Here is a 16,135-nt window from a genome sequence, read left to right as displayed (position 1 = left end):
TCTGATGGTGTAGATCAGGAAGAGTTCCCACAATTTCCATGAAACTCAATAATTTCAAGTGACTTTAATATTTTTTATGTTTTTATAACACTGATTAGAAACCTCTAGATGATGAAATGCTACAGCTCCGGCAAGAATCTAATAAAAATACCCCCTGAGATTGATTTTGATTGACTACAGTTGCCTGTCTGTTTTTATTTTACTGTATATGAACAGACATGAATGAGCACAATCGAGTTAACCCTTTCCTCGCCTAACTGCTGTGCTTAGGTGCTCAGGCTATGATGACTTTGAAACACTGACAACCACATAAAGGAAAAGGCAGTCTGAGGATTCGACTCCCAGGTTTCTATACCGGTGTCACCTTCTCAGTAAAACGCCCAGGCCGTTCTGCTTAGGGCAACATGAGCAACACCGAGATCCCACCCCTTTGTAGGTACTTAATGCTTATAGCCTGTGTGTAATTTTCTGTGACTGGTGCTCTGGTTATTAAAGCACAGACTGAGCGTAGGGAGGCAGTGATTTTCTTCTTTTCCTGTGGGCACGACAGGTAATTCTCTTGAAGTATCTGGGGGTCAATCTATGCTTTGTATCGTCAATAAAGTATATTGCCCTACACTGTGTAAAATTAAGATGCGCTCCCTAAGAAACCCTTGCCCGTGGGCATTACAGCGATGCCTGGAGCCAAGGAGAGGCTGTGCGGCGGCACAGCCGTTATCTTATCGTGTGGTTGCTAAAAGTAAGGATTACCAGCAAGTGCTTGCCTAACTTTTACCAAGGACTATCTCGGCCCCATCAGTAAGCAAAAATTAAGATCTCAGTCTCTCTCCTGAGCATTTCAGGAACCACCACCATAAAACTCGCGTCTGTCAGTCTCCATTTGGCTATCGAAACAGGAGTACTGCCAGATACTGAGGTTTTCATGCAGAATTCACGAGCCCTCACGTACTATTGGCTATGTTTAGTTAGAAAGCACTATGGCAATGTAAAATATTATTAATAAGTATCGCTCCTTTGTCATTTGTAGCTCCAAATATAATCAGGGGGATTGAATTAAGACATTAGAAAAAGTAATGCACAGAAGTTTATAATTCAAATTAGTGGCACGGTTGTTCTGGCGTAGCAGTTCTTGTTCTGGAAATAATATTGATTTTTCTGGGGAGCTAATTAATGCACATATTTATAAGTTAGCGAATAACAGTTCAAAGTTATTCTTTAGAAAGCATTGCATCTTTTTGAAGTTAAGAAGAAAATTCTTCCTGTCAAATAAAGACGTTTAATGATGTACATATGTTGTGTCTGACATTCGCTCTGGTAAGATTTCCACCTGCTAAGAACAGTCGCTTTTAAAAATAAATTGAACCAAAGTGTAAATTTATATTAATTTAGGGAAATATTCCTTTCTTTATAAAGTAATAACTATGTAAATACTGGAATGTTAAATTAAGTTTAAACTATTCAATTTATTTATGCTTACTAATTCTTTTCAGTGTTATGTTAAATATGAGATCATTATGCATACAGAGGTTAAATCCATTTAAGTAATTTATTTTCTATCTGTCTTGAAGCAGTTTTCTTAGTGAGAAAAAGACCTAATTTTCAAAATAGATGCATTAGCGATCAGCAGAGATGTCTGAAATGGAATAAATATTTATTAACTGTTATATAGCTTATACTATTTGAAGACAATTTTTAAAGTAGGTTACTCTGGTTTTTTTTAAACCGTGAATTTCCTGTTCTTTGGAACCTTTGTATCTTACATTTAGCTAGTTATGCTTAAAATTGTTGTGATTGTTAGCATCTCCCCCCTGCTTCCTATCTGCCCCTTTCAGTTATTTGCTCTTCCTCTGGGAGCATGGTTGCACTGGCTGGCATAGCTAGCTATAGAAATTTTTTTCAGAATTAGTACTTTAAAAACTGCAATGGCCACATCATTTATTTTCTGGCATCTGCACTGAATTTAGCAAAAAGGCTTGGTCAAATTTTCATATATTTACCCTGTGCAAAAAGAAATTCTGTTTTATTCCAGTGCAGTGGGAGGGGAGTGGAAAATAATTGTGCTTGTATCTCGTCTGTCTCAGACTGGAATATAGGCCATCTTAAGATATCTGTTTAGTGGCAGTTTTGTCTCCATTCTTAACGTAGTCATTGTGTGAAGCTTGGTGTGATTTGTACTTTTCCTCAAATTGGCTCTTTGGAGCATTGCAGTAAGCAAGCCAATAGATAGCAGAAAGCCAATAGACAGCAGAAAGCAAATAGATAGCAAAAAGCAAATAGATAGCAAAAAGCAAACAAATAGCAAAAAGCAAACAAATAGCAAAAAGCCTCTGCGCAGTGAGAGTCAGCTGTGCAAGTTTAAAAGCTAAATGCACTTCTACAGCAGCTCTCCCCTCTGTCGAGGTTTCCTTTCCCCCGTCGCAGCTGCGAGGTACCTTTGCACACCTCGCTCCCCCCTGCCCTGTGCAAATAGGAATTTTTGGCCCCCATCGGAGCGCGGGCCGCCCGCACCTCCCTCAGCCCGGCGGTCGCTCCTGCACAAACGCAGCGCTCGCGGAAGCAAAAGTATCGTCTGCAAGGCTGTGGCGGCGGTGTTCACATGACTAATGCTGTGAAAGATAGCAAGATTTTTTTTTTTTTTTTTTTCTGAGCAGCTCCAGTCTATGCACAGTTGGCTCCCAGCTGACAGACAGAATGTGGGGTGGGCTTTGTCACCAGAACGCTGGGTACTGCATGCCCAGCTATGCTCGCAATTACACAGTGCCCAGAAACCTGCTGCTTATGTCAGGGTGCAGGCAGCCTGAACACATAGAAATTGGGTAGCTTGCTTTTTTTTTTTTTTTTATTATTATTATTTTTTTTTGCCTCTTTCTTCCCAGCAAAGGTTATATAATGAGGGGATTGCTGCTAAAGTAAAAAGGGAAAATGAAGTCTTTGTTAAATGCCTTCACAAAGAAAGAAGGTAAGCAATGAAAGCAGAACACTTTGATGTTTCAGACCGGTGTTTTCTTGTGTACATTTAATATGATCGGCTTAGTGACTCTATAATTAATCAATTCCTGCAGTTTCTTTTTCAAAATTATTTTGTGTTAGTCCATTTAGGCAACTGATTTTTAAGGCTGGATGTGACTTTATTCATTTTAGGTTTTTCTCTGAAGAGTCAAGTAGTTATAAAAATGTTTTTGTTCCCTAAGAAATGCATTTGAAGACACGTAGGAATTTCCTAGGTGAATTTTGGCAGTGAATGGTGCTGAATTGCCCCTTCAGATGTATGAAATGCCAGGAATAGAATTCTGAGAGCTGGAGGAAGGATTAAATGGTACTTTCAGGTATGCTTTCAGGGATGATAATTTTAAACTTTAGGGGCATGAAATTAGTTCAGACATTTTCATGTCATTTTATATAAAGTGTTTTTCCCAAACAAGTTTTGCAACAGTTATTCTTACAGTTCTGAACATGGTGAAATATTAGGGAAAAACAGTGTCCAACAGGGGTTAAAGCATGGACATTTGCATTTCATTATTTTGTGTTGTAGTTATTTTTTTATTGTGAAAATAATATAAATAATGCCTATAAGAAGCAGCTAAAAAAATATCCACCCACTTACAGTTTGCAGATTGCTGAGGAAAAGAAACAGTTGGGTGGAATATTAATCACTTTAGGCACGGAAATGCTTATTTTTAACTCTTTCTATAAAAGATTTGTGTTAGACACACATCAATTGGTGTAATTAGTTGTCCCCTTTCCTGTTTATTTTCTGTAGTAAAGGCTAATTCTGCTTGTAGTTCTCTCCTTAAGAACAGAACATTAATAGCAAAGCAAAAGCTAATGCCTAAATGGTCATGTAAAATCCTTCTAAGGTATGTAAGGGAAAAAGAATTCATTTAATCTGGTACCTGGAGAGGGTGTATACATACAAAACATACCCTGCTTTCGGGAGGAATGAATGTGCCAGGTCTGTGTTTTCTAAAGCCTGTCAGTATAAACATGCTCAGCGTTTCTCCGTCCGTCCTGTCGCCGTGCCCGAGCAGCGTGCCCCTCGCGCTCCCTCCCACTCCTGCCAGAATACATCCCACCAACCTCTCAAAAGTTGCAGTAAACATCCCCAAAATGTTGGCAGTATTTCGTTTTATTAGTCTGTGGCTGGAAGGCTTGTCAGTCTGCTTGGAGTGTTACCTGCTTAAGTTCATGAAAAATTAAAGTCTAATGGTCAGATCCAATTTTTACTGAAGTCCAAGACAAACTTTGGTGACCCTAAGGGAACAGCATTAGACCTTCAGGTAGCAAACCTGTGTGTGCAAAACATTCCCTATATTCAGTTTTATGTGCTTTCTCCTTTCCTGAAATTATTACGGTAGCTCTTCTGCTTTATTGTACCTGGGAAAGATCCCTCTCTTCAATGAAATAATTTCTAGAGCTGTATTCCGAATGTCAAAAATGCAGGAATGCACAAACGACACATCTAGGTCGTATACATCCCTCTAAAGGATCTGTATATGTCAATTTTGGAAAGAAGTGCTGTGAGTTTTCTGTAAGTTGGTGCTAACCAGGTCTTTACCGTGCCATTTGAAGCACCAGGGTGCTTTCAGTGACATACTCTGCTGCTTTGAAACCTTAAAAAATATGAAATACGAAAAACTTGGAATGTTGAAAAATTAGACAGTTTCTCTTAGTTTCTAGCATAAATATTGGACTTCTATGCTTTATCCCCTTTAACAGCTTTTAATGACTACTTCCCTTATTTCAGCCTTGTTTCAAATGATATATTATGGAAATGAATGTAAAGCCCTTTCTCTCCCTTCAGTTGTTCTGATGTTGTTGAGCTATTTACCAGAGAAAGTTTCAGCTCATTAGAAATCCGAAGGATGCTATTTTAAAATATTAAGAATCGTAGTTAGTTAATCATAAACTGATTCTGGTGAAAATTATATAAACCATTCTTTTACTTGCAGTTCCATCTTTATTTTATGTTATAAATATGCTTTCAGTTTTGCTCTGAAACCTTAAATTTTGCTGTATTCTCTCAATTAAAGGCTGTATTTCAAGGCAGGACAGATTGATTCCTATGTATATTCATATTTATGTGAATTTATTTACTTGCACAGGATGACAGACATTCTTATTCTGGTTTTTGTGTGTTTTTGAAGGGTATTGAATGCGTAGACATTTCTGGCACTTTATAAATGGCACTTACTGGCACTTTAGACATGTAGGATGATATTTTGTGGGGCTTCTTTCCCAGTTGAAATATGATTTTTTGAAAATTACAACAGCTCAATAAAGTCCTCAGAATAATGCTTGGCTGCCTTTTGTCAGTTATACTACTGCAACTTTTCAGATGTAAATATGTGCACTTGAATCAAACCCTGCGACCCCATGAGTTCCACTGAAATAAATTAATGAGAGTAGTTGCATGAATGGGGACCGAGGCAAGAATGAGTTCTCGGGGTCAGATCCTTTATTACTTTATAATACGGGTGGGAAATGCCATCGCATCTAGTGATAGCTGGATGCCTTTTATTGGGAAATTTGCCTTTTAAGTTGCACTTGGAACGAACTGACCCACTACAGTGAGAAAAGGAGATCTGGACTATGTAGTGTCTGCTTGTACGAATTCTCGTATGACTGCAGCACCGTACCAATGACACTGATGAAAGGATGGGCCCTCTGGTTTGTACTAGGTTTTTATTGCCCTTGCTTTTGTTTTGTTATGATTATTTCATTAAGTAGTATATCGCAGCCTTTGGATACAGTCATCTTCTCTTTGGGACACAGCACGTGACGAAGCGAGTGTATTACCCTCGGGTAATATGCTCTATATACAATAGTAATAGATGCGGTAGAAATGCCTAGATTAGAAAGAGAGGAATACCTAGGGATTACAGTAATGTAATAGAGTTCTGCCAGGAGAAAAATCTATGTCCTCAATTTTTAACCTGGAAGATGGGGATAAGGTGACTGTTAACACTAGAGACTTCAGGTTAGGCCTGAACTTGCGATGGAACAAAATTCTCCCAGTTCGGTTGCCAATGGGAGAAGCAAGTTAGAAGACCACACATGAAAAATCCTGCCAGTCGGCCCTGTCCTGTGGCTTTCTGATTGAATATAACAACATAGCATGAATAGGAACTTTTTGAGACTCAAACTTGGCAATAATGAGGTGTTTCCCGTTTCCTAGACCATAGTTGAGACTGTTCAGCAGACTCATGACACTGGTGCTGCCTAACTATTTACTAAAGCCAGTAAACAGGTTAACGTTGCCCAGTTGTTTTCAGTTTTAATGATGTTTTAAAGATTATGAATTCAATTAGCTATGCAGGCAAGGTAGAGTTTCTGTCTCCGCAGAAGAAACAATGCCATATGTTGCTAAATCTTTTTATGGGGTGGTAAACGCATATGAATGGTGAAATCATCTGAGATTACCCTGGATGTCTTTCTTTACACAGTGCCCTTTAGAGAGGCCCCCACCTATTCAAACAGAAGGCGGAGACCCCCCAGCACCTTAGCAGCGCCTCGGATCTTGCTTCGTTCCAACAGCGACAACAATCTGAACATCAACAACCTCCCTGAGTGGTCAGCCTCCTCCTCTGCTTCTTCACACCGCAGCCTTTCACCTCATCTACTTCAACAGATGCAGAATAATCCTAATGGAACTGTAAAAACTGTGGGGAGTTACACTCCGTCCTCCCGGAGCCGGTCGCCATCCCTAAACAGGCTGGGAGAGGATGCCAAACGGCAGCAGCACAGGCACATCAGGTGACTTTTTGACTATTTGCACAGCGTGAGATATCCCTAACGTCTTCATGCTGGACTGCCATGTTCTTTTATGTTATTTATATGCCCGTTTTGCACTCTATAATATATAGGTAACATAATCTCAGCACAGTGGAACATGTCCAAGTGTGACGATTTTAATTGGAAGCTCCAGTCGAAGCCAGCTGTTTCCTCACAGAGCTCCAGCAGCCAGGCAGACTTTAAAGTTCAGCAAAGCTCAGCAGTGGCTTATCACTGAGTTTGCACCTCCAAATCGAGGTGCTAGTTCTCAAGATCTTTTGATAGTTGAAATAATGATTGTATTTAACAGCAAACTAAAATGCTTCTGAGATACTCGGTCCCTTCATGAAACTATTGGTCACGCCTGTTGGAGCTGCTCATGGGTGATGAAGCAGAGACTGTTTAAGTTCTGCCTTCTGTAGATGTGCGCTGAGCCAAAGAGTAAAATAGAGGGAATAACTGGAGGGAATAAGTGGGGCTGTGTAGGAGGCTGGCTGAGAGCAAAGGGGGCTTCTTGAGATGGTGGTGATAGACGTCATGGGCTTCTTTCATGATTATCCTTGCTGCAGGGTTTTGCATTCCCTGTGACTTTGCTGCTCTTCCTTTCCTCTTGAATTACAAATGCGATGCAGCAGGCACTCTCTGCAAATATCCTGCAGCTATGTCCCACGGGAGAGCAAATCCTGACTAATTAGAGTGATGTAGGGATTGTAAGTAATATAATAAAACAGAGGATTGTGTCTTGAGTTTTGATCACGAATGGGGGCTTCAGCTGTGTGAAGCTGCCGCCCTGTGAATAGGCAATTACAGCTTCACTTCCAGGAGGACTCGGGAACTGCGTCTGTCAAGCGTGCAAGCGATGGAGCTGCACCAGGACGAGGGGTTAAACTGCAGGGCTGCAAAAATGAAAGGAGGCAGACCTGAGTACGGCTGGAGAGAATTAGAGCTTAAATGTTTTGACCAAACACACTTAATTCAATGGTCATTTAAAATATCAGGCTTTATCTGTCCTGTTTCCTAATATCAAGACACATCCACTATTCAGAGTAGAAAAGGACATGAATATTGTTAAGAAATGCAGCTGTTGGGGTTTTTTTGTCATTTGTAGGTGTAATGGATCTTTACTTGAATTTTCCAGTCAGTAAAACAAAACGTCGTGTAGTTGAAGCTGTCACCTGTTACCTTGCGCATTCTGCTTCTCTCCTTGGCTGTAGGCACCCAAACTGACAAGCGCTATTTGTGAGAGTAACAATGCTGCCTGAGGGTGGAAACACGGTGCATTGCAAAAAAAGTTGTCTGAAATGTAAGAATCACTGGAAGGAACAGGACACAAGTTTCTTATGCCAATGGTTTGACCTTAGATGATTATTTTAGCTGGACCTCGATGATTATTTTAGCTGGAAGGGATAAAAAGTGCCTTTTCATCAATATTCCTGGGATTACGCACTTCCAAATTCTTGAAGTATAAACAATCCTTTGAGGCGGAGGGAACAATTAAAATTTTTTTTTTTGAATGAGCAAACATTTATTTGCTTTGACTTAATTCAGCCACTTTCCTCTTTCCACTTTCTGAAAGCACATGATTTTGAAAACTAGCACAAATGATAGTGGAAAGCAATTTAATGCCTGAAATTTTGTGGAAATAAAATTTCGGTCATTCTCTTAATGCGTCAGTATCACAGCTACTTAAACTGCTACCCAGCTGCATATGTACCATCAAGACTTGTTTCAGAGATGTCCAGAGTACGTGCAAGTACTGTGAAGAGACCTGGAGGCTTTCTAAATTTAAAGGCAACTAAAAGGATTTTATATATAATTTTTCCTGCAAGCAATGCCTTTTCTTGCCACAGGCCCGTTTTGCAGTCATGAATGGCACCTTACATGGCAGTTTCCTCACAGATTTTGTTTAACTGTGTGGCCACCTACTTACTGTCAGCTAAATGTGGGAATTGTTGCTGTTTCTGCTTATTATTTGCAAATAATACATTCACCACGAAGCTGTTGTTCCCCATAGATGAAAAAGCCCTTTTTGACATAGCAGTGGATTGGGTTCTGGAGCAGAAGCAGCCAGAAAGGGTAGGTTAATTAATGGAGGAGGTTAGAGTACGGCAAAGGGTCCATGAGGTTTGTGGGGTCTGCATTGTGGAGAGGAGAGGGCTGGGAGGTGATGCTGGAAGGGGTTCTTCTGATCTTCACAGCCTGTGGGGCTCAGGTGTTTTATCTTCTCGTGAGGCTGCTGTTTTTCATACCAAACTGGTTTTGGTGGGGGGCAGCTAGGGGAGGCAGGGGAACTGGAACCCTTCCTGTGGAGTTTGTCCCACAGCGATTAGTGAAAGGAGGTGCCAGCACAGCCTCAGTCAGGGCTGAGCCATCAAGGATGGCCACCTTCTTCTGGGTGAGAGGAAAACACGTCCATACGCCTTCCGAAATCTCTGTATCCTCCTCCTGCTCCTTCATGGCATGGGACTTGCTGGGCTGGGAGCCCAAACCGGGGACAAGGGAGGAGAGGAAAGATCTTTTTTTAAGAAACCGTCTGTCCCATGTTGCAGCCCTGATTTCCATTAGTAAGCCTGTCTCATCAGAAATGATGCATTCAGTGCGAGGGTTAAATGTGCCATTTCCCCCTCCTCTTTCAGTAAGAGAGAAAATGAATGAATCTTCTGTGATGGGAGTTAAAGATGCTGGGACATAACATTGTGAATAGCTGCTACTTGGCTGCTACCAGACTAGGCTTAAAATACAGCTTGATACAAGTGGAAATCGGATGTGTAGCAACAGTTTATAGATCTGCATTTTTTTTTGTGGTGATGACTGTTTCTTCGCTTATAAGGAAAAAGAAATGGAGCAAAAGAACTGAAACCCAAACGTCATCTTTTCCTGTCTTCCTTTAAACAACTGCGAGAGTTGGCTGAGGTTTCAGATGCAAACTCCCTCACAGATGGGCAACCAGAGCTCACTTTTAAACACTCCAGTACGGCTTATCTTTATTAGCACCTGTTCACAGTAACAGAAGAACAGAATGCCGAGGTGAAGGGGGATGCTATTCCAAATGGTAAAGAAGTTACTGCAGGAAAATGGAAGTGTTTCTGATACGAAAGATCCACTATGTTTGTTTTTTTACCAGACAACTTCTTTACCTAGATTGAGAACCTTATTGACTCCTAGTTTTTGTAGGATATTGGTTAAAAAATAAGGGCGAAGAAACAGTAAACCCCAGCCCTCGTATTTCCATTTGCTTATAGCAGTTTGAGATCTTTTCTTTCTCCTTACAAGAAAATAAGCGAAGTGTTACGATGCTAGACCACCATTAAACCATTCGTCTTCCTTTGGTACTCTATCTTTTCCCTATAAATCTTTATGAATATTCTTCTTTCTCATGAATATTTTCTGTTTCTAGCCTTTCTGTGCAAGACCTCAAGTTTTTATGGTTTTTTTTCCAAAAGTCGAATAGTAGTGTATTGCGGGTTTGTTATGTTATCTCCTATAGGTTTCCCACCCTCTTTAATATTTGCCTCTTTCTCACCTTATATTTTTGACAGTTCACTCATTTTTTCAGGAGGTTTAATAATGATCTGATGTATCATTCACCGGCTTTCAATAATTTCTTCTTTATACACCATAAGTAGATTGTGTGTTGTTTGATGACCGATGACTTACCTGGGCATACCGCTCTAAAATCATTGGGAGAGCTATTGATTGCCATCAATAATCTTCTGGAGAATATGTTAGCCATAAGAACCATGCTTTGCGCAGATCTAAAATTTAGCTCCAGGCCTCGGAGTGATGAAGTAACTTGATTATTCAGTCCATGCAGTTAATAATTCAGTTGTCTTGATTGTTCAGTTAACGTTACAATATTACAAAGATATCCGTTCCCAACAATAATTGTAAATACTGACGTTTTAAAGTCTTTCTGACAAATTGTGATGCTTGTAATGTATGATTTGCCTATCAATTTTAAACTTCATCAGGGTCTGTGAACATGCAAGTTTAATTTGCAGAAAAACTAAAATTTCTAGTGTTATGTGTTTTCTTTTCTAGGCCATCATGGTCAGATGAATATTGATCATGTTTCATATTGAAAGATTTCAACCATTTAAAGCATGTGTTTAGGATGAAAAACATGTATTTTTTCTGCAGGGTTAGACATCTTACTGGAAGACAATTATGCTATTCACTGCTTAATTTAACCCTGCTAATGTGATGGTAAATGATTAAATTTGCCCGTTTTAAATAGCCAGTTAATGTTTTTTAATTTCAATTTTCAGTGCCGTTTACAATCCTAGTGCCAACAAGGATACTCTGTCTGCCTTGGATTATCAGGGTCCAAAACGCAAGCTTTACAGTGCTGTACCTGGAAGACTTTTTATTGTCGTAAAGCCATATCAGCCTCAAGGAGAAGGGGAAATTCATCTGCACAAAGGAGATAGAGTCAAAGGTGAGTACGTAATTCATTTTGAATAAACATTTTCTTCTGCTAGATGGAAATTTTACTTTAAAATTCTCTTCTATTTTAGGGGAAAAAAAATCTGTTCAGTAGAAGTGCTTTTATGCCTTCGTTCCTTTACAGGGTGTTTTGCTCCTAGTTCTGTTTTGTAACCAATGCATATTCAGCTACCATTTTAACTGTAAGTGACTTCAAAGTACTACTAAAATTCAGAAATATGTGCAGTAATAGCAGCATTGTCTTTTACACAGAGCACGTAATTTGCTTCTGTAGTCATTATAGAAAGACAACTCCAGGGCTTTAAAAGGTTGTAAACACGTCAACTATCTGAGCAGCTCGGGAAGGAAACAGGGATAAGTTCAAGTCTGTTTCAAGCCCTTTCCTCAAGGAACAATTTAGTGGTTAAATAGAAAAGGTTCCCTTGTGAGACTTAGGCTAAGTAGGTAGGTAGAACCTACTGTAAATATTGTGGGGAGGAAGCGTGGCGGTACATGTATAATTTCTGTCCACTGGTGCACTTCCCAACTAAGAATATGTTCAAATCAAGGCCAAACTTTGTGTTATTATTTTGAAGACAGTAAGTACATCCAGGTACGGCTGAGAAAGTGGGCAATGTGGTTTATGGGATTGACCTTCCTAAGGGTGCATTGTTACGCAGTTTCAGCTGAGGTTTTGCACATCCAGGTAAAACCGGTCATGGAATACAAAGACTTTCTGCTCAATACAAACCAAATACCAGTTACGGAAAGCAAATAAAAGGGAATAAATGCAGTGTCCTAAATAAAAGTGTTAAGCAGCTGAAAATTCCCTTGCAACTGAAACTACTTATCTTACAAAGGAAAACTTCAAAGATCTCCTCCCTTGAGCCTGCAAACAGTAGTTGGAAAAAAATGGGGAGCCATTAGAAGGTATTTTTGTATTTTTATTTTTGGATGTGGCTGATTTTGAAGTGTTTGTGGGTTTCATAATTTTTGTTAAGTCTTCAGAAGGTGTAGGACAGAAATCTGAAGAATGCTGCACTTAAAACATATGCAAGATTCATTTTAAATGCAAGGATGAAGGAGGAAGGTTAAACTTAGGAGAGCTAGTGATGTCTGCAGGCTGAAAAGATAATTTTGCAGTCTGGGAGATTGTGCCCTGGTCAGGTAGGAAGCAATGATTATGATCTAAAGAAAACAGAGCAAAAGAACTTTTGAAATAGCCCATATGAACACTTAATCAAACATTATAAAAAGTTCCCAGTTAATGGAAGATATCTAGGCTAGAGTAAAATTAATAGAGGGCAAGCAAAGCTCTGAGGTTATAGGATTTCTTTGCAATGCCAAATATCAAATAAAATTCAAGTCATGAAAAGCAGAAGTCATCTTCAAATTCAAACAAAATTGACAGAGCTTTGCATGGTTTGGGAACCAGCTTTGCAAGCACCCAGTACGTGAGAATAAATGCAAGAGAAGTAACCACTCCATAAAAGCTTTCAAGTGTCAAAAGAATGGGTACAATTTAGAGAGAGGAAAAGCTGCATTATGAGTAACTGTCATGCAAAAATGTGAAGCAAACTAAAAGCAAGTGTGTTCTTTTCATACCTTTACAAAAGAATACTGGTTCCTGGGTTAAAATCTGAAGGCTTGGCATCTTCTGTATGGAGTATGGAGTTCTCAGTGGAAGGGTGGAGAAACAAAACAGTTGAGAAAGATGCTTGTTGGTCAATTACAAGAAAATGAAAAAAATGTTGCTTACAGTGGAAAAAAAAAAAGATTAAAAAAAAAGGAAGGCTTAAGCACAGCCCAGAACTCTTTGCTTATTCATAATCTCAGAAAATTTAACACCACCAGGAAGAATTGGCAGTACCTACAAAGGATGAAATTTTGGGGGTCATGAGTGGTACCCAATAACTGTCTACACTGAGTGTGTTTACAGAGGTCTAGGAGGTGCCAATGGATAAAAGAATGAGTATGGTTGAGCACTATCATCTATTCTTTGGGGGACATTGCATCCCTACACAATTGTCTTCAATTGACTTGTTGGATTTAAAGATGTAGCAATATTTTGTTTATGGAGAGGATGTAAGATCAACATAGATCCTTGTCACCAGAATAAAAAAGTAGAGACTCCAGGCAGTTACGGGGAAAGACAGGACAGAAAATGTTTTCCCTGGCAAAAGAGGAAACAATGCAACAGGTTGCTTGGGATGCTGAATTTTCCAGGGGCGTTCGTTATCTGGCTGCTTGTTTACATTAGATTTTGAGACTATTATATGCAAAAAATATCCTAAGAAGAAGGGATTTAAATCTCATTGAAAAGTTTAATATTTAAAAAAAAATAGTTCAGGAGCCCTTGGTTCTAAGTTATTATGACAGTAACTGGAAAACTATGCAAGAAGAAATTAGTCTGCTTTTCAGATCTTCTTACAGTAGCATGATCTAAACTCGAGACCAACAAATTTTGTGGGGGACGCTAACCAATGAATGTCAAAATGCTGAAATAGAAAATGAGATCGTGTCTGGCCTGTGAGTTTTGCATCTTTACTTATAGGGAAAATCTATGTTTACTGAAACTGACTATAAATTAATTATTACTGTTAGAAAAAGGGGGACATGCCCATCCAACATCAAATCATCCCTGCAGGGATAATTTTTTTCAGCTTCAAGTCAATGATTTGCACATTGAATCAAAATCTGGTAGAGAGGTCTAGCATTTGCAGGCACCCTTGTTTTAGAGCATTTTACATAACTTTGATGCAGTAAAGTCTAGTGAGGTATTTATATATGTCAGTCTGCTTTTAGAAAAAGTTTGGAAAAAGAAGAAGTGTACATAGGGGTTGTCAGTGTTACTACTTAGGATGAAATCTTGTGGAGCATCATTTAAGGCTATTCGCATGGCAAGGCTGGAGCACCGTGTGACAGACTCCCATTGCTACTCCAAGAGAAAACTTTCAGAACAAGATCGAATCCTATTTTGTGTTACCGTGCCAATGGTTCCTCAGTTGTCACAAAAAATGTGTCAGAATGAACACGACATGGTCATGTAGAGAAGGAGGAGTCCAGGTAAAAAGACAGTAATGCTTTAAAAAGGTCTGGGTTGTGTAACAGTGTTGAAGCCATTCAAACTTAGCACATGTGACAAAAATCCAGGTTCAATTAAATCTGGATTCGCGTCTCTGTTCTGGTCAAAATGTAATTATTTATTGAGAATAAAAAAAATTACTCCAATGTGAGAGACTGATAGGCTCCCTCTCCTTCCTCCAAAAGCACAGGCAGTAGAGCTCTTATAATCAGTACTTCTTGCGTGGAGGTCCTGCTTTTTTTCTCTTTCTGAGCAGAAATTCCACTTGGTACCAGATATATTTTCTGTCTTTTAGAGACTTGCTTAGCACGACTATGATCCAGTCAGAACTGAGGTTTTGATTTTCTGGGGGTACACCTGCCTGTTTGGGGTTCAGCGACTCACTATGTGCAGTTCTAGAGGAAATGAAACATTAAATCCTGTGGAATTCATTTTTTCCTCACTTTGGAAACACCTTAGCCTCACATTTAAGAAATATAAAAGCTTTGTCTTAGCCTCGCTCCTCTGCTGAGCTGGCAGCTGCACTGTTCTGTGTAAAACACTGACGCCAAAGTACCGGCTTCTGGGGTGGCTTTGGGGGATTCAAACGTGTATTAGCATTTGCTACGGGCTTCGGACCCGTGTTCTCTCTGACCCTGGGGAGATGCTCATCACATGTACATCCCATGAGACTAATCACAGTAAAGATGTAGCAAGGCATTTATTACAGGGATAAAAACCCAGAACAACATATTAGAGAAAGGGATTAGTTGGGAAATGTTTTTATGGATTTTCTTTTTTAACTTGGAAGAATTAGAAGGGTCACGGAGAGGGATGAATTCCTAAACTCTTGATGAAAAGTGCTTTCATCAGATGAAGATGAGGCAGATTTCTTTTTCTTTCTAAAACCACTGGAAGTGCATGACTGACAATAGTTCGCAGTATATGATAGAAGGAAACTGCTCAGAGAAAGCTGTGAATGGGCAAGGTCCAAAGAAAATGTAAACTAAACAAAATGCTCTTGTATTAATAGGATATTACGTAGCCTGTACAAAAATATCTGCTTTATTTTTAGTTGTTAGTCATACATACTGACATCATTTGTGTGTCTGCCACTCATGAGAGAAGGGCCATGGCTGTTGTAAAAATAAATCTGATATCTTTATTTGTACAAGAGCAACCCTAATCTTATGTTTTCACATAAATGAAGAAGAGGTAGCTTCATTCTTCACTGAAACACTTTTAATATATTTTGTTTCTTTCTTCATTTTATATCTAAAAGTCCATAGCAATAAATCTGCCACAATTTGAACACACACGCGCGCGCGCGCGTATATAAAGTATCTGTAAAATGTACTTTAATCACCTTTTGCATTGCTAAAATTAATTCTTACACTGGAAATCAAGTGGCTTCTTTTATAACAAAACTCAGATGTATGAAGAGAATGCAATGCTCCGAAGTTCTTTGTGAGCGAAGAATTAGTGGTTTTCTGTGTCGTGAAGATAAAGCAATACAGAAGTATCTGTGCATCCTCCAGGTTGCCTGTGGTTCAAATCTGTGCTAGCATACCTTGTTGGAAAGGTAACAGATACGAGTTCCAGGTACCAACCAACATGGTGCAGACGATCCCCGGTCACGTAGAAACAAAACAATCCAAATTGTTTTCAGAATCTATATTAAAACATACCTGAAATGCGTATGATTTATCCCTCACTGACCTAGAAAGAAAAGGACCACATGGCTGCCTGATTCAAATACTTTGAGAACTTCTGAAGTCTCACCCTGCTCACAGTTTTGTTTTTCTTGTCTTTCTATGTGTTTTTATTACAGCGTTTCCATTTGCCATGTGATTTCTAGTTATTTCTTCCAATTTT

General features: G+C 39.3%; 1 protein-coding gene across 2 annotated transcripts in view; it reads left to right on the top strand.

Annotated features, from left to right (window-relative positions):
• SHANK2 (SH3 and multiple ankyrin repeat domains 2) overlaps window positions 1-16,135 on the top strand; it is a gene marked incomplete at both ends in the record, with an annotated part of 314,082 nt that overhangs the window by 81,560 nt on the left and 216,387 nt on the right. Inside the window, 3 exons of one of the 2 annotated variants that reach the window (XM_082317244.1) lie at window positions 2,923-2,959; window positions 6,444-6,753; window positions 11,040-11,209. In XM_082317244.1, coding sequence (XP_082173370.1) covers window positions 2,923-2,959; window positions 6,444-6,753; window positions 11,040-11,209 — 517 coding nt within the window. Of the gene's footprint in view, window positions 1-2,922; window positions 2,960-6,443; window positions 6,754-11,039; window positions 11,210-16,135 lie in introns of those variants that run through there. The other variant, XM_082317243.1, reaches the window with a different exon arrangement.

This window comes from Platalea leucorodia (assembly GCF_965183815.1).
Source record: "Platalea leucorodia genome assembly, chromosome: 7".
NCBI lineage: Eukaryota > Metazoa > Chordata > Aves > Pelecaniformes > Threskiornithidae > Platalea > Platalea leucorodia.
Note: the sequence above shows the minus strand (reverse complement) of the source record. Positions and strands in the feature narration are given on the sequence as shown.